Source organism: Manis pentadactyla, chromosome 11 (assembly GCF_030020395.1).
Source record: "Manis pentadactyla isolate mManPen7 chromosome 11, mManPen7.hap1, whole genome shotgun sequence".
Lineage (NCBI taxonomy): Eukaryota > Metazoa > Chordata > Mammalia > Pholidota > Manidae > Manis > Manis pentadactyla.
The window spans coordinates 120,009,439-120,036,936 of NC_080029.1; the positions used below are offsets into that span (position 1 = coordinate 120,009,439).

At 35.8% G+C, this 27,498-nt stretch overlaps 1 protein-coding gene across 2 annotated transcripts in view; it reads left to right on the forward strand.

Annotated features, from left to right (window-relative positions):
• ARIH1 (ariadne RBR E3 ubiquitin protein ligase 1) overlaps positions 1 to 22,958 on the forward strand; it is a 133,244-nt gene extending 110,286 nt beyond the window's left edge. The window contains exons 6-15 of one of the 2 annotated variants that reach the window (XR_008992666.1): positions 3,317 to 3,383; positions 4,692 to 4,798; positions 6,646 to 6,688; positions 7,220 to 7,291; positions 10,081 to 10,211; positions 13,506 to 13,563; positions 17,185 to 17,445; positions 18,457 to 18,569; positions 18,818 to 18,945; positions 19,605 to 22,958. Coding sequence is in view for 1 of the 2 variants with exons in the window: in XM_036907797.2 (XP_036763692.2) it covers positions 3,317 to 3,383; positions 4,692 to 4,798; positions 6,646 to 6,688; positions 7,220 to 7,291; positions 10,081 to 10,211; positions 13,506 to 13,563; positions 17,185 to 17,445; positions 18,457 to 18,569; positions 19,605 to 19,689 (937 nt within the window). In the remaining variant the exon portion in view is untranslated. The remainder of the gene's footprint in view (positions 1 to 3,316; positions 3,384 to 4,691; positions 4,799 to 6,645; positions 6,689 to 7,219; positions 7,292 to 10,080; positions 10,212 to 13,505; positions 13,564 to 17,184; positions 17,446 to 18,456; positions 18,570 to 18,817; positions 18,946 to 19,604) is intronic. The other variant, XM_036907797.2, reaches the window with a different exon arrangement.
• The last annotated feature ends 4,540 nt before the right edge of the window (positions 22,959 to 27,498 follow it).

Below are 27,498 nucleotides of genomic sequence, written 5' to 3' on the forward strand. Positions count from 1 at the left end.
TATGAATTTTAGGATGATTTTCTCTAGTTCATTGAAGAATGCTTTTGGTATTTTGATAGGAATTGCATTGAATCTATAGATTGCTTTAGGCAGGATGGCCATTTTGACAATATTAATTCTGCCTATCCATGAGCACAGGATATGTTTCCATTTATTGGTATCTTTAATTTCTCTCATGAGTGTCTTGTAGTTTTCAGAGTATAGGTCTTTCACTTTCCTGGTTAGGTTTATTCCTAGGTATTTTATTGTTTTTTAATGCAATTGTGAATGGAATTGTTTTCATGATTTATCTCTCTGCTAGTTCATTGTTAGTGTATAGGAGTTACAAGTGATTTTTATTCTTTATATTTCTTTTTAATTGGTATCAGGAAAAAACCCTTTTGAAGAAAAGTATTTTATCACTACTCCTAAATTAAAGCATAATATTGATTTATTCAGGTGCTGTATAAACATAAGGCATGGTTTAGTACCTGGCATACTAAAAAAAGTCATGGAGTTTAAAATCTCCTGGTTTCAAATAGCACATAATTTCACTTATATGTGAAAACAAACAAAACAGAAATATGCTCCTAAACAGAGAACAATTTGTGGTTGCTATATGGGAAAGGGGTGGAAGGTTGGATAAAATAGGTGAAGGGGGGAAATTAGAAGGTTTGGCATCTTGATCCAGGTGAAGGCTACATGAGTGTATACACATATCAAAATTCATTGAGCTGTACACTAAGGTGTGTACATTTTATTATCTATACCTCAAAAAAATGTTTTTTAAAATAATAAAGTCACCTGGTCTCAAATCATAGCTCTCCAGTTAGCTCATTTGTAAAAATAGAAAATTATCCCAAAACTCAAGGATGGCTAAATGCATCTGGCACTGTGCTCAAAATATATAGTAGACATTTAGTAGAAGTCATTTTGTTTACCTTCATAAAGAGCAGCCTTCCACTAAGAGAGCTGGCATAACTGTTTTCAACATTTAGTGATGGCAACATGTTGTTAAGAGAATTAGCTTATTAGAGACCAGGATGATATTTGCCTTCTTCCCTATCACCAGATAAACTATGACTTAATAACTGAGGCCCAGTAACCTTGGCCTAATAACTGTGGCTGACCTTTGTCTTCTCTTGTTAGGTTAGTCTCAGCTATTAAGAAATCATTAGGGTTTGTCACATGAGAGAAGCATTTATGGGTACTAGAAGTAAGATGTGTTTGGGAATCAGGGCATTTGACTTTGGGTATGGTTCTTTCCTTAGGTTTCTTTTTTTTATGAAAATTTCACATAACATTATATTCACCATTTTAATTACTTTATGGTGTATAATTTAGTGGCTTTAGTTTATTCATAATAGTTTATCACTACCATCTTATTCTACATCATCATCTTCATCCCCAAATGTAATTCCATACCCATTAAACAGTCATTTCCCATTACCTCCTCCTCCTAGACACTGACAATCACTCATCTGTGTTCTGATTGTACTGATTTGCTAATTCTGGACATTTCATTCAAATGTCATACAGTATGTGGTGTTTTGTGTCTGGCTTCTTTAACTTAATTTTTTTAAGGCTCATCTGTGTTGTAGCATGTATTGGTACATCATTCCTTTTTACGACTGGAATTCCATTGTATGGATATACCACCTTTTGTTTCTCCATTTATGGTTCTTGGATACTTGGGTTATTTCATATTCTGTGGAAATGTTTGTGTTATTATTTGAACATTTGTATGCAGTATTTTTTATTGAACACTTTAATTCTCTTGGATATATATACCTAGGAGTGGATTTGCTGGATCGTGTGATAATTCTGTATTTAACTTTTTGAGGAGTCTCCAGATATGCCTACTATTTTTACACCTCAGTTTCAACATCTCTATTGTGCAATTGTGGAGGTTTGCTCATTTAAAATATTTATTGAACACTCTGTGGGCCAGCCACTGTGCTGGACACAAAAGAGATCCTTGCATGGGGCTTATGGTGTGGTTGGGGGTAGGAGAGCAGGAAGGCAGATATTAAATGATTATACAGATAACTGTCTTACTTAAAATTATGGTAAATTCTGTAAAGGAGAGTTGTGTATAAGGTGCCATGAGAACTGAAAGGTTTACACCTAGACTGGTATAGGGATTTGTCCAAAAAGGCCTCCTAGCGTAACAATAGATTATAGCTAAGTGAAGTAAAATAATAATAGCCGCATCTAATATTTATTGAGTGCTTACTATTTGCCAGGCACTGTTCTAGTCCTACAACTCTATTTCTGATATCCATTTTATCATGGATTAGTAAACTGAAAAATGGAGAGGCCACAGAACTCGCCCTCAGTTTATAGCTAGTAAGTTTTAAAGCACATAATTCCAACCTCGACTGTCCATCTCAGTACCCCACTATGATAATATTCTTTTACCTTTCTGGAAGAGGTAGCCCTGTGCAAAAGCCTCTTAGAAGGGGTGCTTACTTTTTGAAAGAACACACGTGTGACAGGAGGACACTGAAAGTGGCACAAGACATGATTGGGGTCTTGTGGAAGGAGAGCAGTGGGATTAGAAACTCAAGAATTAGATGAGCCCAGATTGTACAGAACTTTCTTGTTCATTTAAAAGATTTTAATAATGTTTGACTAAGTGCATATTTGTTGCAGTTCTTACCGGCTTTGTCAGTAGTTACTCTTTTTCTGTTTTAGCACCATTTTCTTTTAAATACTCTCCCAGGAGTGTTTGCCATTAAAATTAATGAAACTTAAGCTTCAGGATTCTTCACTTTTATGGGCTCCTGTGAGTTCTAGAAATTGTTGAGAAATTACTGAGTGTTCTAGGTGTCTAGATTGCAATCAGTAAGCATTTCTCGTAAATTACCAAGAAATTTCAGAAGGCCCTCAAAATTAAATATATCAAAAACTGGAAACTGGATCCATTTCTTAATATTCCTGTCAACATCTTACTTCACAAACTGATTTTTGGGAGGGGATCTGAAAGAAGGTGGATGAGGATTTCTGTCTTGAGGCAAGATATTCAGAGACACACGACTGAAAGGGGCCTCAACTTGGCAGTAGTTGGTAAGTCTAAATTAAAGTATAATACAAGCTAGGTGAAAAGAATATTTGGAGTATAAGAAACATGGGGGGAACATCTACCTAAATAAAACTAGAAACTTTGAAATTATTGTTTTGGTCACTACAGTTACATTTATTGATAGTCTTATGTCCATTTTAGTATTTCCAGTTTATGGACATTTTTACAGCCATAGCATTGAAATTTTATTTTAAAAATGTGAAACATACTTTTGGCTGAAAACTAATAAACTATTTTTATTCTTGCTTTCAGGCGCTTGATCACAGATTCAAAAGTTAAATTAAAGTATCAGCATTTAATAACAAATAGTTTTGTAGAGGTAAGTGATTTCTCTTTAGTTTTCCTTTTAATAAAAGAAATTCTTTACTAATAGAAATATTATTTTTTCTTACATAAAGTACTCTTGACAGTAGAAACACCTTTACCATAAACTTGGGTTATGGAACTTTATTTATGAAGCATAGCAAAACACCTTTATTCTCAAAGGAATGTGGCAAACCAATAAGTAGATGTCTCTTCATAGGTTTTGAGTTTGGTAATGAAACTGTTTTTACAGTGTTCTTTCTCCCTTTTATAGCTTACTTTCTGGCTCTAGCCGAGAATTGTAGTTGATTATTAATGATGTCAGGTTAATCATGCATGGCATGCTAAAACCCTGCTGTATCTCTGCTTATTTTAGTTGCCATTACCAGTAAACTTTGTTAATAAAGAAGCTAGTTATTTGTTTTTACCAAATGTCTCTTGTCAGAACAGAGGTAGGCAAGCTATGGCCTGCCTGTTTATTTAGTAAGATTTATTTGGACATGCCTGTTTGGTCTATGACTGCTTTTGTGCTTCAGTGGCAGAGCTGAGTAGTTGCTAGAGAGGCCATTATGCCACAAAAACCTTTGCTCCCTGTCTCTGTACTGAAGAAGTTTGCCAGCCCTGTATAAGAGTATCAGTGTAACTTAGTATTTGAATTCTAGAAAGTAACTTCTTTTAAACTGAAGGTCATATCTTCCAGAAAACAGCATATTTTAGAAATAGTGTATGTTTTTAAACAGTTAATAAAGTTCAGATCTGGTGTAGAGTGCTACTTGAGCCATGTTTTGTTCTGTACTAAAAATAATTCAGAAGTTGTATTTCATTTTTGAATGACTAAAACGCAATCTTTGCCTTGGTTTAAGAACTGCAAAGAGTTCTTGATGTTCAAAGGGAGAAATTATATGTATATCCCTTTGTTTCAAACTGTTGTTTAGCATGTAAACACACACTTAACCCTGAGTAGGAGCATATCTTGTTTACTTTCATCTTTGAAAATTGCCCTGAAAGAGAACCATAAGCAACTGATGTTTGTTAATGTTCACAGAATGGGTAAGTAAGGTTTCTCAGCGGAATTTTGAAGAGACAGCAAGAGCCAGTAGTTCGTATATTTTGTAAATACAGGTCTACAAGGGGTCTATAATCCTGGGAAAACAGTGCACCAGAAGTGTTGCTGCAGGATACTAAGTACTGCTGGCAGGTTTTTATATGCCTGTGTCATCATCCTCCCTTTTGTCTTGTGCTAAGGAAGCATATAAATAATTGCTTGGTGTGCTAGTAAATCTTGCATGTGGTTTAATTTGTTGTCTATATTCTTGTGTTTCAGTGCAATCGACTGTTAAAGTGGTGTCCTGCCCCAGATTGCCACCATGTTGTTAAAGTCCAATATCCTGATGCTAAACCTGTTCGCTGCAAATGTGGGCGCCAGTTTTGGTAAGCAAGTGATTTCCTAAATTGGAATAGTACACAGCTTTTCTATTCATTCTTGGTAGTAAAATGGAAAAATTTATACCTCAGGTAAAGAGGTGGGTGATGTTGATTTACAATAGTGTATATTTCTTTTAAGTAAGAATTAGATTAAAAGATCACATCTTAAATAATTGTTCCTCTTGTTGCTCTAACCTTTGGATATATTTTCTTACGGGGGAAAAAATACAACTGTGATCACATTTCTTGTGGCTCTGCTGGAACTTAATAGGAGCAAAGTTGCAGATCTGGGACAAGAACTCAGTTACTGTTACTGACTGCTGCTTATTTTGTCAAGTTATGTTTGGTTCTTTTATGGCTCTTGCTGTCTTTTCAATAAAATACACAGTTTATTTTTTTCTTCTGACAAGTTTAATATTACTCCTAGAAATAAAATGAGCAGGTAAATTTGGACAGGTAAAACATGGTTGATGTGCGTTTTAACTAAGAGTTTTCCTATAGCTCCTCTGGCCCCTGCTTTGTTGCTAAAATTAGTTCTTGGAGTTCTGTAGCACTTTTCAACCATTGAATCCTACACTTAACAGGGAATTTCCATTTCCAATACCACATATTAGAGAGCTAAGATGATCTTCCATTCCTTTGTGGATCTTTTAGGAATGAGAAGCCAGTCAGGCCAGAGAGCTGTAGAGATAGCAAATAGGCATTTTATTGGTATTCCATAGCATTCTTTTTCTCCAGATATGTATAGAATTAGGCTTACACATCATTAACACTAAATATTTCCAAAAAGAGATCAACTCAGAGATTAAGTATGTGTCAAATACATGCTATTTTTGTAAAATTAAATATATATTATTGTTTCAGAGTTTTACCCTGTGTACAGGGGTATAGTCTGATTCTATACCTATTTTCAAGTATTCTTTAATGTGAAATATTTTGAATACAGACTAAACTATAGAGAACAACAATAATGAATGTTCATGTAGCTACAACCAGCTTAATCAGAATCAGTATTTGTCTTTATTGAGATTTAAAACATGACAGATACAATTGAGGCCCATTAGTCCCTTCTTCTTTTCCAGAAGTTAACTATTCCTAAATTACTCAATTAGCCATTCCATAGTTATTTTTTATAAGCATTTTTGTTTATTCTTAATTTATGCTTTTTAAATAAATGTATATACCATGTACCTGGAAAACAGGAAGGAATTAGCATTAAAATATTCTTAGAGACTGTTTAGTTACACTTTTCTGTTTTATACCTTGTACAGCTCTCTACTGGGCTGAGGTTCATTTGTTCGGCTCATGCAAAGACATGACCTCTTTGCTTTGCGTAAAGCTTATTGTGCATTAGCACTAAATTATATAATTACCTTACAGACTCAGGTTTTTACTCTTCATTTGGGATTTAGTATATGCTGATGAAGCAGTGGTTGAAAGTTAAGTTCAAATTATTGAAAATTTATTGCAGGTTGTTTCAGTTATAGAATGGTTGCAGCAAGGAACTAGACATAACAAAAAGTATCAGAAAAACACAGGCCTAACAGAACTGATTTTTTTTTTCTAATCAGTTTGGTAGCTGTTCTGATATTATGAAATTGTCATCATAACATGTCTTAATGCTTACAGTCATTCTTCATTTTACACATAGTACATGCTGATCCTCATACTAAAAATCTAAATAATTTACTGTAGAATGAAATAGACATAGTCCCTACCCTTTGTATTTGTCAATCACTAGAAACTGGTGAACTTATTGTGGAGAACTATAAAGCATGAAAAGGTTAGTTTACTTATGTTCAGTAGGTAGAACTTAATTCTTATACTCTTTTAACTTCTGTGTCACTTAACAGCTTTAATTGTGGAGAAAATTGGCATGATCCTGTCAAATGTAAGGTGAGTTTGTCTGGCATTTTCATTTTTAAATAATTTAGTAGAGCGCTTCTAGGACTTGATGACTGAAAACCACATTATAAAGAACAATATTGTAAACATAATGTTATAATGTTAGTAGATAGAAAATTTTTATTTTTCCCTTTTTATTTTAGATGGTCATTGCAAGTACTCATAAAGCTTTCCTTAAGAATAAGCCAGCTCCTGATGATTATCAGGATAATGATGACTAAGGCACCTCCCTTGGCAGTCTTTGTGATTAGCTAAGGGGAACAATACTCCTTAGGTCTTGGTTTCTCATCAAGCCTGGGCTCCCTACTCAGCTTCAGCCAGAGGAATTCCTCCTCTGTTTGATTTTGTATATATTGGATATGAAAACTACAGAATTTTCTTAGTTTAAAAGGAAGTAAACTTAATGGTAATCTTGTCCTTGGCTTTTACATTTTTTCTTGACTGTACTTAAGTGTTGAAATAATTTGGTATCCTTTCTCTCAAGTGTTTTGTTGTATCCTAACAGTTGTTGTTTTCAAACAGTGGTTGAAGAAGTGGATTAAAAAGTGTGATGATGACAGTGAAACCTCTAATTGGATTGCAGCCAATACAAAGGTTGGTATTTTCCTTCAGTAAACTCTTGGTAATGAAACTGATAAGGATAGGTGCATTAACGTAAGCACTAAGTTTGCGTAGTTAAGAGCCTTGTCTTACCTTTTTCTCAATTTAAGTTTTTTTTGTTTTGTTTTTTCCCCAAACAATTGGCTATTAATAATTTTCCTTTATTTCAGTGTTTGACTTTATTTTATTGAGTACTATATACAGTGTGCACAGTACTCTGCTTTAGAAGCTTTCCTCAATGGAAAAAACATTAGTTTCCTATAGAAGAAAAGCTGATAATTTTCTGCTTCAGGATTTAATAATGCCTTTCCATACTGTTCTTGACTGCCTTTAGTATACTAATGTATTGGAGAGTTTACTTTACTAGCTTGGTTTTATTAGGCTAATTTACATTTCTGCGTTAAAAATCCCCAAGGTCTAATTTACAGGGGTCTTCTTTAGAGTAGTGTTCAATCAGATTAACTGAGTGGCACTTTTTATTATGTAACTGATCTGGGCTTAGCAAGTTGTTTAACATGTTAAAACTTCTAAAATATGATTTATTAAGAGAGTTGACTCCTGAGAAATAGAAGTTTTGGTGTAGTATAGATATCTCTTAGTTTTTTGTTTTTTGAAGTACATTGCTTAATTGTACTAGTTTGAAATTCAATCTCATTCTGACCGTGAAACACTTCATTAATGCTGGACAAATGTCTTACAAATGCAAATAATCTTGAGCACCCTTCTACATAGCAAGCATTTGAATCCCAAGTGTGTACCCAGCCCATCTCCTAAAAGAAAATTGTATAAATAGCCAATCTTTATTTAATTCAGTCTTGTTATCCTATCCATATAGGAAGTTATTTGGGTGATAAGTGATAGGATTATTCATAGGCTGTTTTTAGTGTTGTCTTTTACATGTGAAGGTGATGTTTTAAAGAATACTGAGTTGTTTGACCAATGTTCATTATAGCTTTGCACTGTTCCATCACTCAGTTGCAGGACAGTGATAAGAACAAGCAGTGCTTAAATGATGAAGGCCAGCACAATTTAATCCACTACTACTATGCTCTTCTCGAAAGATTAAAACAAATAAGCATTTCTGTCTCCCAGAAAGCATTAGCAGTGAAACATTGAGTCTTGTCATATAGAACAAAAATGCCCACACTTTTAAGGAATGCGTGGCTGAAATTAATATTTTCATGCTCCCTAAAGCATAATATCTCAAAAAAAATTTTTTAATTTTTAATTAAAAATAAACATCTCTAAGGCAAACATAACTCATTAACTGATGTCAGTCAAGGAAAACCTTACTTGAGTGTCAGGGAGTAGTTTCTTTAGTTATTTTTAAAAATTTCCTAAGCAAGCATTCTTTTTTGAAAATTGAAGGTTTCCTCACTGGATACATTCATTAAACAGAATCCTTGAATATGCTCTGTAAAACTAATATTTAGAATAAGGCAGTTATATTTTCACTAAGTAGTGTGATTAAACTGTAGCCTTCTTTCTGCATCTAGAGAAATCCCTGAATACTCGAAAGCCCCAAGATGTTGTTTAAAATAGGGAGTACAAGCTTAAATATTTTTTACTTTGTTTAGAAGGTAGGTTACTGAGGAAGAATGGCAATTTCTAATAACAGATTTATCTATTTGGCAGTTTTGAGATGAAGTGGAAGAGTTTTCCCTTGAGAGGTTTCAGAAGCTTTTATTTATTATTGTTACTAACTTCTTGAACAGATGTGCAGATTGTCAGTTGTTAAGAGCTTAGTACTGTTTGTCTAATGGTAACCAAGAAGTGTAGAATTTAGAAACAGGTCTTTTAGGCCTGATAATTTGCTTTTTGGGAAAACATGAAATATCTTATATGAGTAATTTCAAAAATTTGATTTAAAATGTACGATTAAAAATTACCTATCTAAAATTATTGTAATTTATGGGGAGTGTAGTCTATTTCACAAAGGCCGAATTATGCACATAATATAATGGGTGTTACAGGCATCAAACACAAATACAAAAGTATAAGCTTTACATCTTATTGATACTTTCATTAAAAATAACGAGTAGGTTTAATTTTCTAGATTTTTCAAAAGAAAAAAGCAGTAGGCTCACAGGGTAGTAACTTTGGCTCACTAGCAACCAAGAAAATGATACAGACTTGGAAAAAAACATATTTGTAGCACAGTTGTAAATGGACCATGGTGAAAAGAATTTAAAACAAGAGTATTTGGCAGAAGAAAGTTGGAAAATTCAGCAACATGAAAAGAATTGTAATACCAATTATACTTTGCATGACTCTTAAGGCCAAATTGTTTAGGTTTGAGTACTGACTGTACAATTTGCTACCTGTGTGACCTTGGACTAGTTTTTTAATGTTTTTCTCTCCCTTTATTCATCTGACAAATGAAAATAGGAGTAGCACCACTGTAAGGATTATGAGTTAATGCATATAAAACACTGAGAACAGTGTATGGGATAAAGTACTCAATAATTATTTCTAGATGACTCTGGAGAGTATTTTATATATACATGAACAAACTTCTATCTCCCATAAAACTATTATTATTATGTTTATGGTTAAAAGTACTTAAAATGTTTTTGTCTCCCACCCCACTAAACCAGATTCTTAACTTGTACATCTTAAAAGCCAGTAGTAATAACAGCTCATTTTCAGTAGTACTAAGTGCATGTATTAATTACAATAAACGTGGTATTGAAAAATAAACTAATCTGGAACTGGCTTTTCCTCAGTGGTAGTAATACAACCTAGTGTAGCATTGACACCAACTTTATAGTTTCTCTTCATAGGAGTGTCCCAAATGCCATGTCACAATTGAGAAGGATGGCGGTTGTAATCACATGGTCTGTCGTAACCAGAACTGTAAAGCAGAGTTTTGCTGGGTGTGTCTTGGCCCATGGGAACCACATGGATCTGCCTGGTAGGTTGGGGAAATGAAGGGAAGAATTTATTCACATAAGTATGTGATACACACCATATATTATGAATAAGGTTTCTGCCTCATGGAAATCACCATCTAACTTGGGAGCTACATAAATGAATATATTATGTCATCAGTATTAGAAGTATATGGAAGATACCCAGAGAGATGAGTTAATTAGGCATATTTCTCAGAGGAGGTAATCACTGAGATCTTTAAGGAAGAGAGGACTAAGAGTTCATTACTTGAAAAAGTGGCAGAGAAAATATTCAGGGCACAAGATGCAGCATGAATGAAGGTAGAATGATGTGAAAGAAGAGTTGCATTGTCTAATGTCTCTGTTGGCAGTAATTAAAAACCAAGAGACTGTTGGCAAAACCCAACCTGCAGTGGTGTTTTGCTTACCTTGCATACCATTAGACAAAAAAACAGTCCTAATTTTTAAAATTGCCCTGTGCAATCCAGATTTTTAGCTTTTCTTTGAAATGTAGGAATAGGCCCATATTCCTGGTTGGCAACAATCATTTGGAATTGATTCAGTAGGCTTTTAGATGGGGCCTTTACTTCCAATTTGATATGTATCCCCAAGACTGAATTTCATTGGCATTTGCATGTATCTTGATGGCACCAATCATATTTAGTAGATTTATATCTTTGTTTCATGTGTACTTCTTATCAGCTGGGGAAAATTCAAGTTTGACTGAGGGAGCCTTAAGCTTCTGAAAAAATGGTAACTAACACATCTGTGGTAAAAGTGAAAATATCTCTGAGTATTGCAGTATGCAGGCGGCTCTTTTCATTAATTTGAGTTAACTGCATCGATCTTATGACCTCTCATAAATTGTGGAGAGTAGGGAAAGAATTAGAAAGTAGAGTGGGACCTAAAGTAGTTTGGACATTCTCAGAAGGATTTTAAGTGGGGAGTGACATGATTAGATCTGTAATTTAGATGAGAAGACTCTGTATTATGTGATTTACATACATTGTCTCATAATTGTGGCTGCTTTGTAGAGAGTGGATGGCAGGGGAAGACATTGTGGTTCAAGACAAGATGAAGAGGATTGGATCTTAAACCAATGGCAAATCTTCTCTTTTAGTTTCATTAGAACTTTCATCAGTTTAATTAGAGGAATAGTAAGAGGGATTACTTATCTGAAATTAATTCTGACCTAGGTAAAAACTAATTGGTTAAGTGGAAGTAAAGAAAGTGATTTTGCCACTGTCAGTCAAGGAAGGGGTGTTTGGTGTTTAGCCAAACAGGTACTACAAATTTTAAGAAGGCAGACTGAAGGATTAGAGTTTTCCCAGAAACTAAATTCACTCTAGTATGCTTAAACAAGCCTAGTGAAGGGGAGAGGAAATGGGGAAGAAGAGTTATTTAAAAAGGTATGTTTTCTGTGTGTCAGAAAATCTCCAATTGCAACTGAAAATCTTAAGTGAGCTGTGTTGAAAACTGAAAAGGGTATAAAATAAATGATGTATACAAAAGAATGAAGAATGGCCTGGACCAGGGGTCCAGAAATGTTGATTGTATCTTGCCTTTACCCATAGCTAACACTGCAAATGAATAATGCTGTGCTTTCTTGTTTAAATCTGAAAATGCCTCAGAATCCTCCAAATAGTATTCCAAGTAGTACTGTCTGTCATCTGAGCTAGAAGTAGAGATGAATCAGGTTTGCTCTCCTGGCCTTCAAAATCCTTAATAATGTTGGCAAGTAAAGTGCAGAATGCTTGAGGCTTATAAATATTTAAAAAATATCAAAAGGAAAATTTTTAAGGTTATAGCAGATAGGAAGTAGAGGTGTTAAAAGTTGACTAGTAGAGGACAAGGAGAGGCAATCTTTGTGCTAATCTGGGTAGAGTAAATTATTGATAAGAGAGGATTATAACCCAAGACGGTGTTGGGGGAAATAGTCTTCTGACTCAGACGAATTGTGGTCTGGGTTACTTTAAAAACTCAAAGATGAGATCAGTGAGCTATTTTTGGTTATTTCTGAACAATTATGGAAAATAGGTACCAAAGACTGATAGCAGACAAAATGTAATCCCAGATTTCCAAAATTTGTGATTGATTTCACAAACTACATAAGAACCACATAACTTAATTTTTCTCTAATGCGAAATCCCAGAATCAAATGGTATTATTTGGATGATGGATTGGGAAGTGTTTCATAGATCTCAGCAAGGTATTTCAGTGTGTACTGAGAAGTTTGTGGTGTAGACTATGAGTATAGACAGGGATATTTGGGATTAATTGGATTACCATTTCTTAGAATACAGGTAATAGATTGTGTCTTCCTAATAGAATCCTCTTAATATTTTGTCTTCATCTTTTGTATTCACATAAACTGTAAACAGCTTTTTTGATTAGTTTTATCAATGACTTTCTTGAACTAATATGAGAATCCGGCATACAATTTGGGGTTACATCAAAGAAAGGTATTGGCTATATGGACCACTGAAATCCTAAAGAATTTAACCGTCTGGAACAAGGCGTCCAGTTTACCAAGATTTAACTTGTTATTTGACCTTCAGTATGTTACTTGTCAAATTCTAACCCTTCCTCTGCTCAATGTGGATAATAATAATACATTTCATAAGGTGGTTGAGGGGATTAAAGTACATTTAAAGCCCTTAGTAAGTGGGTCGTATGTAGTAGGCATTTAGCTATCCAGCTGCTACCAGAAAGGAAAAGGTAGAGTAATCAGCACAAGGGAGGTGCCAGTCTTATTTATTTCCACTATGACCTGACTTCCCCTTCCTCCTGATAAATTTTCTTATCATTCAGTTTTCAGTGACTCCTTTAAATTGTACTAACATGTAAAGCATATAGCATGGCATCTATTACCTAGTGGTCTGTCACTGCTGGTTCTGTTTGGTTTATAAAAAAGAAGGTAAGTAACTCTGGAGAACTTGGTAGTATTCGGCCTAAATAACAACATAAAAGATAAGGTGATTTCTTTCTTCAAAATACAGTCAGTAAATGGGGTTCTAGAATGACAGTGTTTTCCAAAGATTCTGGTGAGGTGATTTTTGGAATGAACTACCTAGAGAGGTGAGCAGAGAACTGATACACTATTGTAGAGAAGATTCAGACAGTGTGGATTAGATTCAACAAGGTAAAAACAGTTATTTCAGTCTGGTGATTCTGTCATAATGGTGGGATCCTGGGTTTTAGCACCTCACTGTGTCTGTAAAGGAGGATTTTGCATCTAGATAATCTTTAAATGTAGGCTAAAACTCTGATTTGTTCCCTTTTCATTGCTTTATGGCATCTTCCTAATTTACCTTAAGGTACAACTGTAACCGCTATAATGAGGATGATGCAAAGGCAGCAAGAGATGCACAGGAGGTAAGTACATTTATTTTCAAGTAACAGTTGAGCAGGAATGTGTATTACACGGTTATTCAGGAATAAAATTCAGAAAGAGTTGTAGCAGGGCACCTCCAGTAAATACTGGGCATTTGTGTACTTTTAGAAAGGGAATCTTATCCAAAATGCATATCAGGAACATTCCTATTTATAGGTTTGTTTGCTTTCTTTTAATTAGCCATATAGCACAGTTCCACATTTCAGTAGTCTTAGTTACAAGATTTTCCCTCCTTAGCCTGGCGACTAGAGAACCGTATTTGCTAAATAGCTCTGCTACTCTTTATATGGACTCAATGTATTTTTAATTCTTTGTTTGTTTGTTTTAACTTATTGTTCATCAAGAAACTCTAATATAGGTAGGCTGATTTGGAATTGACTGTCAGGAGGTGGGGAATTCCCTGTTAGAAGATAGGGAAGTCACCCATCACTGTAGAAGGGACTCAAACATTAGATATGGATTAGATTCAACAGCACTTTGAGTTCCTTTCAGCCTGGATTGAAAGGATCCAGTGTCTGAATTCTGTTATAGTCCTGGAATTTAATAATTCCTTTGTACTTATCCATTCCATATTGAAATTCCCCAGTTGTCTCAAAAGCACTCTTTTCAAATGGTTTTCCTTGCCAGGATGTAATCCAAAACATGATGTTTCTTACTATTTCATTTTTTAAATGTCCTTTTAAAATTCATTTCTAATTAAAAATACCGGAAATCCAAAAGAATATATACAACCTAGTCCTCATTTTGTTAGAATGAGAATTCTATCTCACCATCTTAAAAGACTGAAAAACTATATTTTGTATTTATAAATATTGAGTGGTGTTTTACAGACTTTCTTAATATTTGTGATCCTATTATTTTTTCTATTATTTATTTGTTTTCATTAAATTGTGATCCCTTTAAAAGGGAAGAAAATCCCCAAAATTCTAATGTTCATTCATATTATAGTTCTGTATTATAATATTACTTTAATATGTTTGAACATAAAGCCAGCTGTAAACTCTTAATGCTCTTAACCAACTAACTATACAACCAAACCAAAGAACTACAAAACCAGTGCAACTTGAGTTAAAATTAATTTAGACAGATAAGTTGTTTGCTGAAATTAAATTACTGTTGGTAGACTGCTATATGGTCAGGGTTTTTTTTTCTTAATTTAGTGTTACTATACTACTGAGTGCCTTGTAATAACCTGTTCTCCCACCAATTTTCTCTATCTTATCTATTGCAAACCTTTATTCCTACAGTGCATCATGATTTGATCAGAATGTACGACATACATTTTCTTAGGCTGGTACAATTAAAGTAATTCTGCTTGACAGCAATTTTAGCCATTTCACAAATGTAAGGCCTGAAATAAAACTTTGGTTCTCAGTGATAAGTTCATTCATATGATCTAGAATGTTTGTATTTCCTTTAGATTAGCATTAGATTGTTAAATAATTTAAAATTCCATACTGCTTAGAGCAGTTCATTTGGCACCCACCCCACTTCTATCTAGTATCCTTGGATTCCAATTGGAGATTCATCACCCCATGTGATTTTGATTTATAAGTTCTACAATGTCAGTCATGCTTTTCCAATCTCCCATTTGGACTTAATTCTACTGTTGCATTTTTTACTTGGCCAATTTGTCGTTGAATCTCTTTCTGTTCTTTTTTAACCTTTTTTTCTCTCTCGTGGTTTTCTGCTTCTGTTTTAAGCAGTCACAATTATCTTAAATCCTATTGAAGAGACCATAAATTTTTCTAAAATTTTCTTCTAATTTTGATCATTATTATTTTTGAGTCCATAGAGAAATGTTCTTTTTCTCTTATGCTGCATTGTATTTTGCCTAACTACTGAGGTGGGCTTTTAGTTTTTACTTATCCTGAATGAAGAGTACTCTACCCAAGTTCTAGCCAGATACGGTATTTGCCATGAGAGAAAGTATATGGGTTATCCTTGGCCTCACCTGGTCTTTATTTGGGTACTGGTAGAATGAATCCCTTTCTGAAACAGGGAGGGTGGATTATTGTGCACATCTTCTAAGCCAGTTTCTAATGTCTTGATTCTGGATGCTAGAATGCAGTATTTTTCTAGGCCACATCTATTGGACAAAACTAGAATATTCTTTCTGATTCTGATTCTGTGGATATACAGGGAAAGCTTTCATATGAGTGCCTTTGTTTATTTGGTGGAAGCCATGCTTCCCAAAATGGAGCACACTATTGCATGCTCATCTGGCCCCTTCTTTCCTCGTTTCCCCCACTGCTATACTCTGGCCTAGTGTTTGCAGAGAGTTATAGTCTTCAAAATTACTAGAAGATAGGTACACAGTCCACAAATAATATAGAGGCTACTTGATTGCCTAGTAAAAGTGTACCTGTGTTTTATGTAGAAAGTTATTGACTTAATATACTATGCCCCAGTGTTGACAGTGGTGGACATTTGATTTTTCTTATTTCTAGACCAGGAGTCAGTACACATTTTCTGTGAAGGCCCAGATAGTAAATATTTTCAGCTTTCCAGACTGTATGGTCTGTGTTAGAACTGCTCACCTCTGCCTCTGCTCTTGTAATGCTAAATCAACTTAAAGTCTCCTCTAGAGATGTACTTTGTAATGAGAGAGACCTATGTAAATTATTTTCGTGATGTGGTAATTATTATAAAATAAATCTAGACCAGCTATCATATTGTTTCTTTGGTAATACTTATGTATCTTTAAAAGACTCTTTTAAAATAATTGCAATACCATTATTATGTTTATATTTATTATAATTTTATGATTATACTATATGTATTATATATTTTATATATATGTTAATGTGCATATGCAATCCTATGTAAATATCGACTGTCCAGTGTTCTGATGTCTCCATTTATCTCATAAATTTTCTTTTATAGTTGGTTCAAATCAGGATCTACACAGGTCCCTAAATTGGATTTGATTGATATCTCTTGAGAGTCTTCTCATCTATAAGTCCATCCCTCTTTTTTTTTTCCTTTCCATTTATTTGTTGAGAAAGTTAAGTCAGTTTTTTTGGTAGAATTTTCCACATTCTGGATTTTGCTGATTGCAATCCCTAGTGTCATTTAATAGGTTCTTCAGTCCCTGTATTTCCTGAAACTGGTAGTTAATTCTGAATACTTGAACTCAGACTCGCTTTGGGGTTAGTAGGGAGATACAAAACACTTAACTGGCGGTACTATATATTTCCCATTACATTGTATTAGGAGTTATATGACATCTGATTGTCTCTATTGTTTTCTACTTGAAAATACTGGTACATCTTGCTTGTTTTATAGCTAATCTGCATGCTGCAGAGCAGTGCTGTCCATTGGAATGGTCTGTATGATGGAAATGTTTTTTATCACCACTGTCCAGTTTGGTAGCCACTGACCACATGAGCACTGAGGAACTGAATTTTCCACATGTGGCTAGTGGCTGCTGTATTGGAAAGTATTCAAAGCAGTATTAAATAACAAAGATAGCAGAAGGTGTCTGTCTGTTCCTGATTTTAGCCTAGATTCCTATACTGTTTCATCAGCAGATGAGATCCATCTTCTGTGTATATAACATTCTTAAAATTATGTTACCTTAATTTCTCTAAATTGGACAGCGATCTAGGGCAGCCCTGCAGAGGTACCTGTTCTACTGTAATCGCTATATGAACCACATGCAGAGTCTACGCTTTGAGCACAAACTATATGCTCAGGTAAAGCAGAAGATGGAGGAGATGCAACAGCACAACATGTCGTGGATTGAGGTGCAGTTCCTGAAGAAAGCAGTTGATGTCCTCTGCCAGTGTCGTGCCACACTCATGTACACTTATGTCTTCGCTTTCTACCTCAAAAAGAATAACCAGTCCATTATCTTTGAGGTAGGAATAGTTACTGAGTAGGGGCAAAAAGCCCATCTGTGTCATAGGACTACTTGGTCTTTCATTGATAAGATACACAGTTTTAAAGGTTCCTCTCTGCTCAGAAAATGTGGATGTATAATTTAGTAGGAAGATACAAGAAATTTAGGTTTCTTGTCCTAAACTACATTCAAACTGATAGCAATTAAATGTGCAGACTCTAAAGTCAGCCCTGAATTTGAATCTTGACATCACTACTTTTTAGCTCTACTGAGTAAATTAATTAAGCAAATTACTTAACCTCTTCTATATATCTGTTTTAAAATGGGGATAATACTTTGCTAGGATTTTAGGAGGTTTAAGTGAGACAATCCATGCATATTGCATGTTTGCATAGCACTTGACACAATTTGAGTTCTCAGTTAAGGCCTTTTTCAGGCAAAACCATGGTGCTTATCTTTGGTGGAGTAGTAACGACTTTAAGGGAGCTTTTAACAGGAAAGGTTTTCCAAGTAGAGATGCTCATTTAAAATTACTGCATGAAACATTGATGTCCATAGATTACCAGACAATAATACTGACTAGCAGATGGGTAAAAATGTATACAGAACTAGCTATAGTAGTAAGGAATAGCAAAATTTAATCTTCCATGTGGTGTTCTCTAATAAGAGGTAGGTGCAGCCAGATGTAAACAAGATGGGTTTCTACTTTTTCCTTAAATTTTCCTTTGAGTTTTAGCAAATAGCAGTTCTCAGAATGAGAAGATTCCAAAGACTTTAAGTCCTTTCAAATTGTCCTTGATATTCATCCAGAGGTAATGAATGGGTAAATCTTTAGCTCTTTTAAAAAACTGCCCTGGAAAAGAGAGAACAAGTTGTTAGAGGTGAAAATGATAAAGGGATTTTACAAGTACAGTTAAACCACCTGTGGAAGTTACAGAATTGGTGTTGAGAGCAGTCTTTAGGTGAAGCAGCAGCTAAGACGGCTTATCTTAAAGCCAAATTTTACTATGTATTCTTCCTCCCTTTGCAGAATAACCAAGCAGATCTAGAGAATGCCACAGAGGTGCTTTCGGGCTACCTTGAACGAGACATTTCCCAAGATTCTCTGCAAGATATAAAGCAGAAAGTACAAGATAAGTACAGGTGAGGGTTTTTTTTTTTTAATGGTTATTGAGCAAAAGTTTTTTTTGGTGGTGGTCTGGTATGCCTTAGTGTTGAAATTAAGTGATAATGAAACTGAAGTTTAGCATATCCAGTAACTGAGCTGCTGCCGTATTTCTCACAATTGTTTCTGTCCTCTGGGCAACAAATGGCAGATAGTAGTGCTACTCAAGTAAAGCGGAGGAAATCAGCCATTTATTCCATTGGCTGATTCTGTTTCTCCCATTCAGCTTTATCTACTTAGTTGCCCTGCCAGGAAGAAAGAACGTAAAAAAAGGCAAGTGACCATTAGTATGAGGGGCGAAATTAGGATGCTGGTCCTCACCTTGGGATCTTTGTGGAGCATGGCTATTGACAAGTGAGTTACTCACACTTTGTTTAGAATTTTTATTAGATTTGTTTTTTCTGAGGAGAGAATTAGTCTGTCCTAAGGTAGATGGTACTTCCAGATATGCTACCTCTTAAGCTAAAAATGCAAAATGTTTGCTTTATCAGCAGTGGAGCACTTTTCCCAAAGTTGTTTCCTGGCAAATACTGTCTTTTTAATAATAGTAGAAACCTTTGGGAATTTGGAAGGTTTGGAGATTTAGTCCTAAGTAATATTTTCCTTCCCTTAGCCAGGTATAGCTGCTACATTATGTTTATAGTACTTTCACAGTTAACAAAGATTTAACAGATACAAATAAATAACCCTTGAAATTACTGCTTCCTGAAACTGTTACTTAATCTATTAACTGGATTGAATCAGATGATTTCTAAGTCCCTTAGGAATTTCCGATAATTAATTGCTCTAAAATTCTCAAAATTGAGAATCATTGCTTTTGAAAAGTACCTTTTAAACTTAGAAACAATCTGTTTTGTCTTTACATCTAGACCCAAAAATGCGCCTATTAAAAAAAGGTGCTTGGTTACAGTCTGGATAAACTCTGTAGAGGTGCCTTAAAAAATAAGTAAATGCCTCTTTTCTTAGTTATCAGAAGCTGACAGACAACACATTTTTTTTCTTTTTGATTACAGATACTGTGAGAGTCGACGAAGGGTTTTGTTACAGCATGTGCATGAAGGCTATGAAAAAGATCTGTGGGAATACATTGAGGACTGAGAAGGGCCCTGCATAAAATGAACTCTGAAAACTTTACCATCTAGAGTGCTCCTGCAATTAAACAAAACAAAACAAACACAAGCAAGGAGGCACTAAGCCTCTTCTGACACCTCTGGTCTGTAGTACCAGAATTCTGTTTTGTTAAAGGAAAGTTTAAGTAAATTATATTGTAATAAAAAAGGTAGATAAACCATTGTACAACAGTATTCTAGGCCACCAACAGAAGTGTGTGACAGACACACTAAAAGCCCTCCAACTTAACTTGTAACGTAGCTTCATTCTCAAAGCTGACTCCTTTTATTCTTTTTCTTTCTCCTGAGTGTAGTACAGTTAAAATTTAAAACAGCTCTTTGACACTGCTTTTCATGTCCAAACCAGCCATTTTGTTGTACTTTGGTAAATGCCCTCTTCCCTTTCTTCCTCTACGCTTACAAATTCACCCAACACACACAGACTGACTCTTTCTCTCATACCCCAAGGTCATGAGTGAATGATGATTAGTTCCTTGTAAAGAAAATTCTTGGGATGGGGAAGGGGGTAGGCAGCAAGAGGAATTAAAAACAAAAAACAAAAAAAACTTTATATATGACTTTTAAAACAAGAGGACAACACAGTATTTTTCAAAATTGTATATAGCGCATATGCATGGACAAAGCAAGCGTGGCACGTGTTTGCATAATGTTTAATTACAAAAAAATATTTATTCTTTAAAAATCTTCAAGATTATGTCTATTTGCTGTGCATTTTCTTTCAGTTTGCTTTATCTTTCCAGAGTTGAAGGTTAGGATAAAAGGCGTGTGTTGATGCAGCGCCTCTGGAAGACCTAACTAGAGCTCCTTGATCTCCCTTTCCCGACATTACTTTGCCCTTTCTGGTTTTGATATGTCTGTTGCTGGCCATGGGCCTCTTGCCTTCAATTCCCAGCTCTTGATCAGGGACAGGGAGGTCAAGCTCTGACTCAAATGCCATGGCCTGATTAGAGCTGCAACAGGGATTCTTTTGCTGCAGTTCAAGAATGACCCTGTCCCTAGCCTCATCCCCCTCTGTGGCCTCATGTGTTTGCCTAAGCCTCTGTGTGCCCATCCATGCTCACAGCCGAAGGCTTCCTAGGCTCCCTGTCATACCCGGAGGAAACATTTCAAATTTTTTTCCCCTTAATTGCTGCTTTGAGCCTTTTAAGATTTTAGTTATGGCTCTTCTCTCACCCCTTATGTTAGGGTGTCAAATAGAATGTTTTTGCTTTAAATATAAATATAAATAAATAGCCATTCACTTAGTTTTGGATTGTAAATGTAAAATGGCAGATACTGAAGTTGCGTGTGTGTGTGTTGCTGTGGGTTCAGTTTGAAGGCAAACACCCCCAGAAATGATATTCCCATCTAGTGCATTCAGATAGAAATCACTGAGCTTCTTTTCTATTGTCAGCAGATAGAATTAATAAGCATTTTTAGATGTGATGCCCATTTTTATGAATTTCTACTAAGAGCTATGTTAAAAGTAAAGGATGGTGGTGGTTTTATTAACTATGTACCTGTTTAGGCCATTCTGGCTGTGGTATTTTTCAACAGGTCAGCATCCCTAAATCTGTCAGTTTTATACAGGAGTGCAGAGTGAACTAGGCAACTAGATTAAGAGGTCTTAATATTAAATACCAGTTTGGGGACCTCTTTGTCTTCCTTTAACTGTCTTGTGCCTAGGGAGTGTTTACCATTTGTGAGGCAGCTTTGTCTGCTCTTGCACTGTACATCTTATTACTCCATTGGGAAGTAGGTTCACTTTCCTCTGGCCTTTTGCCTAAGTTAGGCTTTGCTGAATCACCCCTACTTTTCCTTTTAGAAAAGGTTGTTACATGAGATGTACTTGCAACAGTTCTTTCCCATCAAAAATCAGTGAATGTTTGCTGAATATATTAATGCTGCTTCCTTAAACCACTTGTCGCTTTAGGATCAACTTTACCTGCACCTTTTATCTGCCCCGTTCCCCCACCCCCCGCACCTCAGGTGCAAGCATCTGCTTCTTTTTCCGTCTCATCTCCTCCCCTATCCCACATCATCCATGTGACTTTGTTTTAAATGACTGCATCAATCTTAAAAGACATCTATCAAAACTAAGGAGATTTTTTTTTAATAGGAAGCTTGAATAAGTTCCTTTCCCTGGTAACTTTGAAAAGCAGCCAGAGTTGCTATCTAGATATATGTGGCTCCCTTAAAATGTTTTGTGTATGTGTGGTGTTTTAAAAAAATCTTACCAGTTAACTGCAGTATCTAGGTTTCAGTGTCATAAATCCCCTTGCAACATGCATCCAAAAACTGTGTGCACTTCATAACCAGCCCCCACCCATGGAGGTACAGTGCTTTTTAGAAATGCTTTCTAGTTTCAGTGTTGGCATATTACCTGAGGGTGTTGCATTTGTGGGTGTGTTCCCTAATTTGTATGGATCAAGGCAAACTGGTCTTTTCTACTTCCAAGCTTTTAACAGCTGTCTCTGTATTTGACAGAATTCCCTGAGTTAAGTGCTTTCATTGTTAATAGCTTCAGTGACCCCCCAGCTGGGATAGGCAAGCCATATTGTATGACAGCTTCCCTATTTCACCTACGTAAGTCTTTCTGTCAGAGGGCTCTATTCATGGTAAGCACCAGGGTCTCCCTGTCTTAGGACGGAATTATGTTGTCTTTTGAAAAGTGCATGCTTCATTTGGACAATTCATTGAGCAGTAAGTAGATGGACTATAAATGACTTAGAATAAATTTTGATCCAGAGCTCAGAATACAAACCACAGTGGTAAAATTGAGTAGCATATAATTAATCATGACTAAATTCTGTATAATTTGCTGCGACCCAGATTGTATGTGTTTTATGTGTGTTTAAATAAATATATTAAATACACATGTGTATACATACACACATATATAACAGATCCAAGACTGACTGACTTGATTTGAAATGGTTGAATCTGCAGTGTAAAATGTAGTTCAGCCACGATTAATTGAAATTTAGTACAAGAGAGAAAAGAACTTGATGTAACATGCTGTTAGCTACAAATCCCAGCCAGTATAGAGCACTTGGGGGATGGGAGGGGGTGGGTTGGTGAGACAATCAGATCGGTAAATTGATTAAATGCTCCTAACCCTGTAATTTTGTGCATAGAGCACCCTGTGCTGTGGAAATAACTGTTCTTAGATTTTCATTGTAACTGGACTGTTCAGGTTGCCCAGAGGGAAAGAACATTCCTAATTCTAATAAAATAAACTTTTATTTTGTTATTCCATTAGTTATTTATGTTTATTTTTATAGTCAAAAAAACTTGGTGGCCTAACAGTCACCTGTATTATGTGCCTTACTCACTGTTCCTACTTAATATAAAATGTCAAGATTTGGTTCAGTTACTGTGCAGGAAACTGAATGAGACCATCCCCAACAATTAAATTGGTTGATGGAAGTCTTCAGAGCATTTTCCTAAAAGTTTACAATTTCTTTGTCTTGAACATTGAACTTAGATTCCTATTTGTGTTATGAAGTAGTATTAGATGATAGTAGATCTCTGTCAATTTTTTAAAGATAAAATATTTTAAAAGTTGTATTTAATCTTAAAACCCTTTGCATTACTTCCATTTAGCTCACTCTAAGAAGCTAGTTTCTCCCATAGGGATGGAGAGAGAGTTGTGTTTAAAAAGATCCCACAGTTGGAGATCTTTGTCATGGGTATTGCAGTGAAGTCCAGATTTTAGGACAATTAGATTTGGTCTATAATTATGAGTGTTTTTTGATGATCATTTTCAAAGCACTTTCAACTTGTATTACCACCTGAGGCAAGTTGGGTAGAAATTGCTCTTGTTATACTAAAGACAAAAATAAGACTCAGCAAGGTTAAGTAACTTGCCCAAGTTTAGAGTTTCTTCTCTCTGGGATATTCGATCAACATTTTACTACCTCTTTGTATCTTACTTTCTTAATCTGGTCTCAGAGTGACCTAGCATTCCGTACCAGGAAAGGTGATTCTTAACCGTAGTGTGGTACTTTTAAGTCAGATCAAAGACTACGTAATATGCTTGTCACTGCTACTGTTAGAGGAATGTTATATGCTATCTCTGATGTTTTATTTGTTGTTGCAGAATTTGCAACTAATGTGGCTCTGTGTTTTTGACTAATCAAAGGAAGCCAGCCATGGATAGAAGAGTAGATCTTCTCACTTTGCTGATTTGGACAGTCCTTATGAGAAGATTGCCACATGTACAGTGGAGAGTAAATGGTTCAGCATCATTTAATTTGATCGAGTAATGGCCAAGCAATTTGCAGTTGTTGCTCTAGTTATTTATTCAAGGGAATCTCCAAGGTAAAGAATTTTGGGAAGTCTACTGGAACTTGTTACAGAATTTATTCTATAACTGATAGCTAAAAACACACAGAACAGTCTATATACATTTCTTCTCAGCATTTGTCCTCAGAACTGGATGGCCTTTGGGTCTTTAAGAAGATAAGTAGTGAGCCTTATGGGTAGATCTTGGCTCAACAGAAATGGAAAAGTGGGGGCACATCAGATTTTGAGTTGGCATATTTCTGTTAATTTAAGGAATTTTCTTCACTTAGTCACCCATGATAAAATAGCTAACTCAAAAATGTTCCACTGGAAATAATCAAATAGTCCCTACTGTTGGAGTAAGCAGAGTAAGACAGCTTCTGAGTTTTAGTTTTTTGCTTTCTGTGGAATCCAATTTGTAAGGCTACTGTTGATATTTCTCTAGGCAGTAGCATTTACTGTGGGAAAAATAATGTGAGATTCTTTTTGGAAAGCAGTTTCAAACTATGATTACACCATAGACATGCTGGTTTAGGGCCATTTTCAGACTGGGAGCCAATTAGTGTATAAGTAACCCTGATATGTAGCAGCTCTAGCAAACCAAAAGCACAACTGTATAATCACAGTAATCCAGGGGTCTGCAGATAGTTTAAACTCAGATGTCTATAAGAGCCAGGTAAATACTTTTACAGACTACCCTGGGCTGAGTGGGCTCTGAGAGGAGCCTGTGAAACACGTGTGTGAATTCTCTCCATGTTGAAGTGTGGGTAATTCACAATATTCTTAAACATGGGTCAAAGGAAAACCGCTTGAGCTGTATCATTTTCCAACTTGTGTTAGTTTTGGGTTGCATCTTAATGCCACTGCCCATGTGACATACATTGGAATCACTGAGAAACCTTGAAAGAAAAACTACAACAAAAACCTAATGCGTGAGTCTCATCTCACAGAGATTTATGATTTAATTCCTGGGCATAAAATTTTAAAGCCCTGTCCCCACCCCCATCCCCAATGATTGAGCAGTATAATTGGAGACCTGCAGACAAGGTTGGGGCTACTGATTAAGGTTGAGACATCTCTATAATGTCAAAGAGGGACCATAGGTGAGCGCACTCTGTCATAAGGGACAACAGGACTCCTAAATTCACAAGCTCTGGAAATGCCTCATTGTAGGCGCTAGCTGAGCGGCTTTGTGGAATGGTGCCTCCTAAGAGTCTAGGGTGAAGTGCCCGATTTTTGGTCAGTGTTCTGGTATTTGCCTATCCTGGAGAAAATTGATTTAACAACAACAAAAATGGTAGAACTGACAAGCAGATTAGAATGTTCACATCTACTGGCAACATAAGCTTTTCTCAAGGGAGAGAAGTATCAGGGAAATAAACCAATGTAAGTCTGAGCAAAGATAGTTGATGTAAGCAAAGTTCTAAACTCTGTGTCAAGTCAGTGCACAGTTCCACTTAATTGCTCAGTTTAATTCATAGCACTGAAGAGTCAGGTTTCTCACTCCATTCTTTTGATGACCTTGTGTTAGGAGAGTAGATTTTCCTCTTCTTACCCAGTATGATGTAATGGAAAGAGTATCAGTGTTTCTCAGCCATGGTTTTCTATAGGATTTTCTTTTGTAAAATGGGGATACTAATAGGAGCTATAATTTGTTGAGTGATTCTTGCCAGATGCCTTACTTACGTATCTATCTTCTAAGCCCTAGAACAAAGTAGGCATTTGTGGAGGCCAGCTCCACAAACCAGCTGAACCTGAGGAGTGGGTAGGAGATTTAAAAGAAACACAGAGATAGATACAAGAAACACAGAAACCAAAGTTGCAATCAGGAGTTTCACTGACCGCTGGTGGCGGACAAGTGACGCAATATTATTTCTGAGCACAGCTTATACATAGGCTCACAATGATGTCACTTCTGGGCTGATACCATATTGGTGTTGTCACTTCCTGATCTGGTGATCTCATTTCCGGAAGTAATCTCACATCTAGCCCTCCGCAGGCATTGCTGTCCTGTTTCACAAATGAGAAAATAGGTTCATAAACAACTACAGAGAATTTGTGGCAGGGTTATGGTGTGCCTGACTCCATGTGTTCATTCCACATACTATATTGCCTTTTATAGGAATACTGTCAGAATTAAAATTAATGGAAAAACATCTTAGTTACAAAAACAAGCATGCTAGTATGAACTTAGGCAAAAATATAAATAAGGATTTAGAGTGGTCTCATAGACTCCCAAAGGCAGGATGAGATTGGGTCCAGGAACTAAAAGACCAATTTGGACTCCTAAACTGGCATTGTCCATCATCTGTACACCCACACCATTCTGTTAAAAGCTGTTGGCTTCTGCTTTTCCTGTCTGCTACCCCATAGCTCCAGGTGTTAACATTTTAACTATTCAGACACATGGTAGACAGAACCAAACAGCCATGGGACAGGTACAAATAAGGCTCTTGAGGGTTTACTCCTCTGGATTGGGAGGCAGATCTTGTAGATCATGGTTCGCTGGCTGCACATCACAACTGTCCCAACAAAACCAAAGTGTCCCAAAAGCTTTTCTAAAAGTAAATGTTAGGAAAAAACTAAAAATAGAAATACCATTTGACTTCGGAATCCCACTCGTTGGAATTTACCCACCGAATACAACTTCTCAGATTCAAAAAGACATGCACCCCTATGTTTATCACAGCACTTTTTACAATAGCCAAGATATGGAAGCAACCTAAGTGTCCATCAGTAGATGAATGGATAAAGAAGATGTGATACATATACACAATGGAATACTATTCAGCCATAAGAAAGAAACATCCTACCATTTGCAACCACGTGAATGGAGCTGGAGGACATTATGCTCAGTGAAATATGCCAGGTGGAGAAAGACAAATGCCAAATGATTTCCCTCATTTGTGGAGTATAACAATGAAGCAAAACTGAAGGAACAAAATGGCAGCAGACTCAGAGACCCCAAGAATGGACTAGTGGTTACCAAAGGGGAGGGTGGGGAGGAAGGGAGAAGGGGTTGAGGGGTATGATGTTTAGTACACATGGCTGTGGGGGATCACGGGGAGAACAGTTCACGAGGAGAACAGTGTAGCATGGAGAAGGGACATACTGGATCTTGCATTTTACTACACTGATGAACAGTGACTGCATTGGGGTATGGGTGGGACTTGATAATATGGGTAAATGTAGAAACCACATTGTTTTTTCATGTGAAACTCTCATAAGTGTAAATCAATCATGCCTTAATAAAAATTTTAAAAAATAAAAAATAAATGTTAGGAATTGGTATATAAGTTATAGCTAGCTTATTTGGTGTTTACTAAATGCTTCATGTCCGTCTTTTTAAAACAATCCTATGAGATAGCATGTCCATTTTGTAAGTAAAAAAATAGAAGCTCAAAGAAGGTAAGTAACTTCCCTAAGATCATCTGTTTGTAAGTGGCAGAATGAAGATTCCAGTCAAGGTTCCTTCAATCAACAACACATGGCATCAGGCACAGTTGCAGGC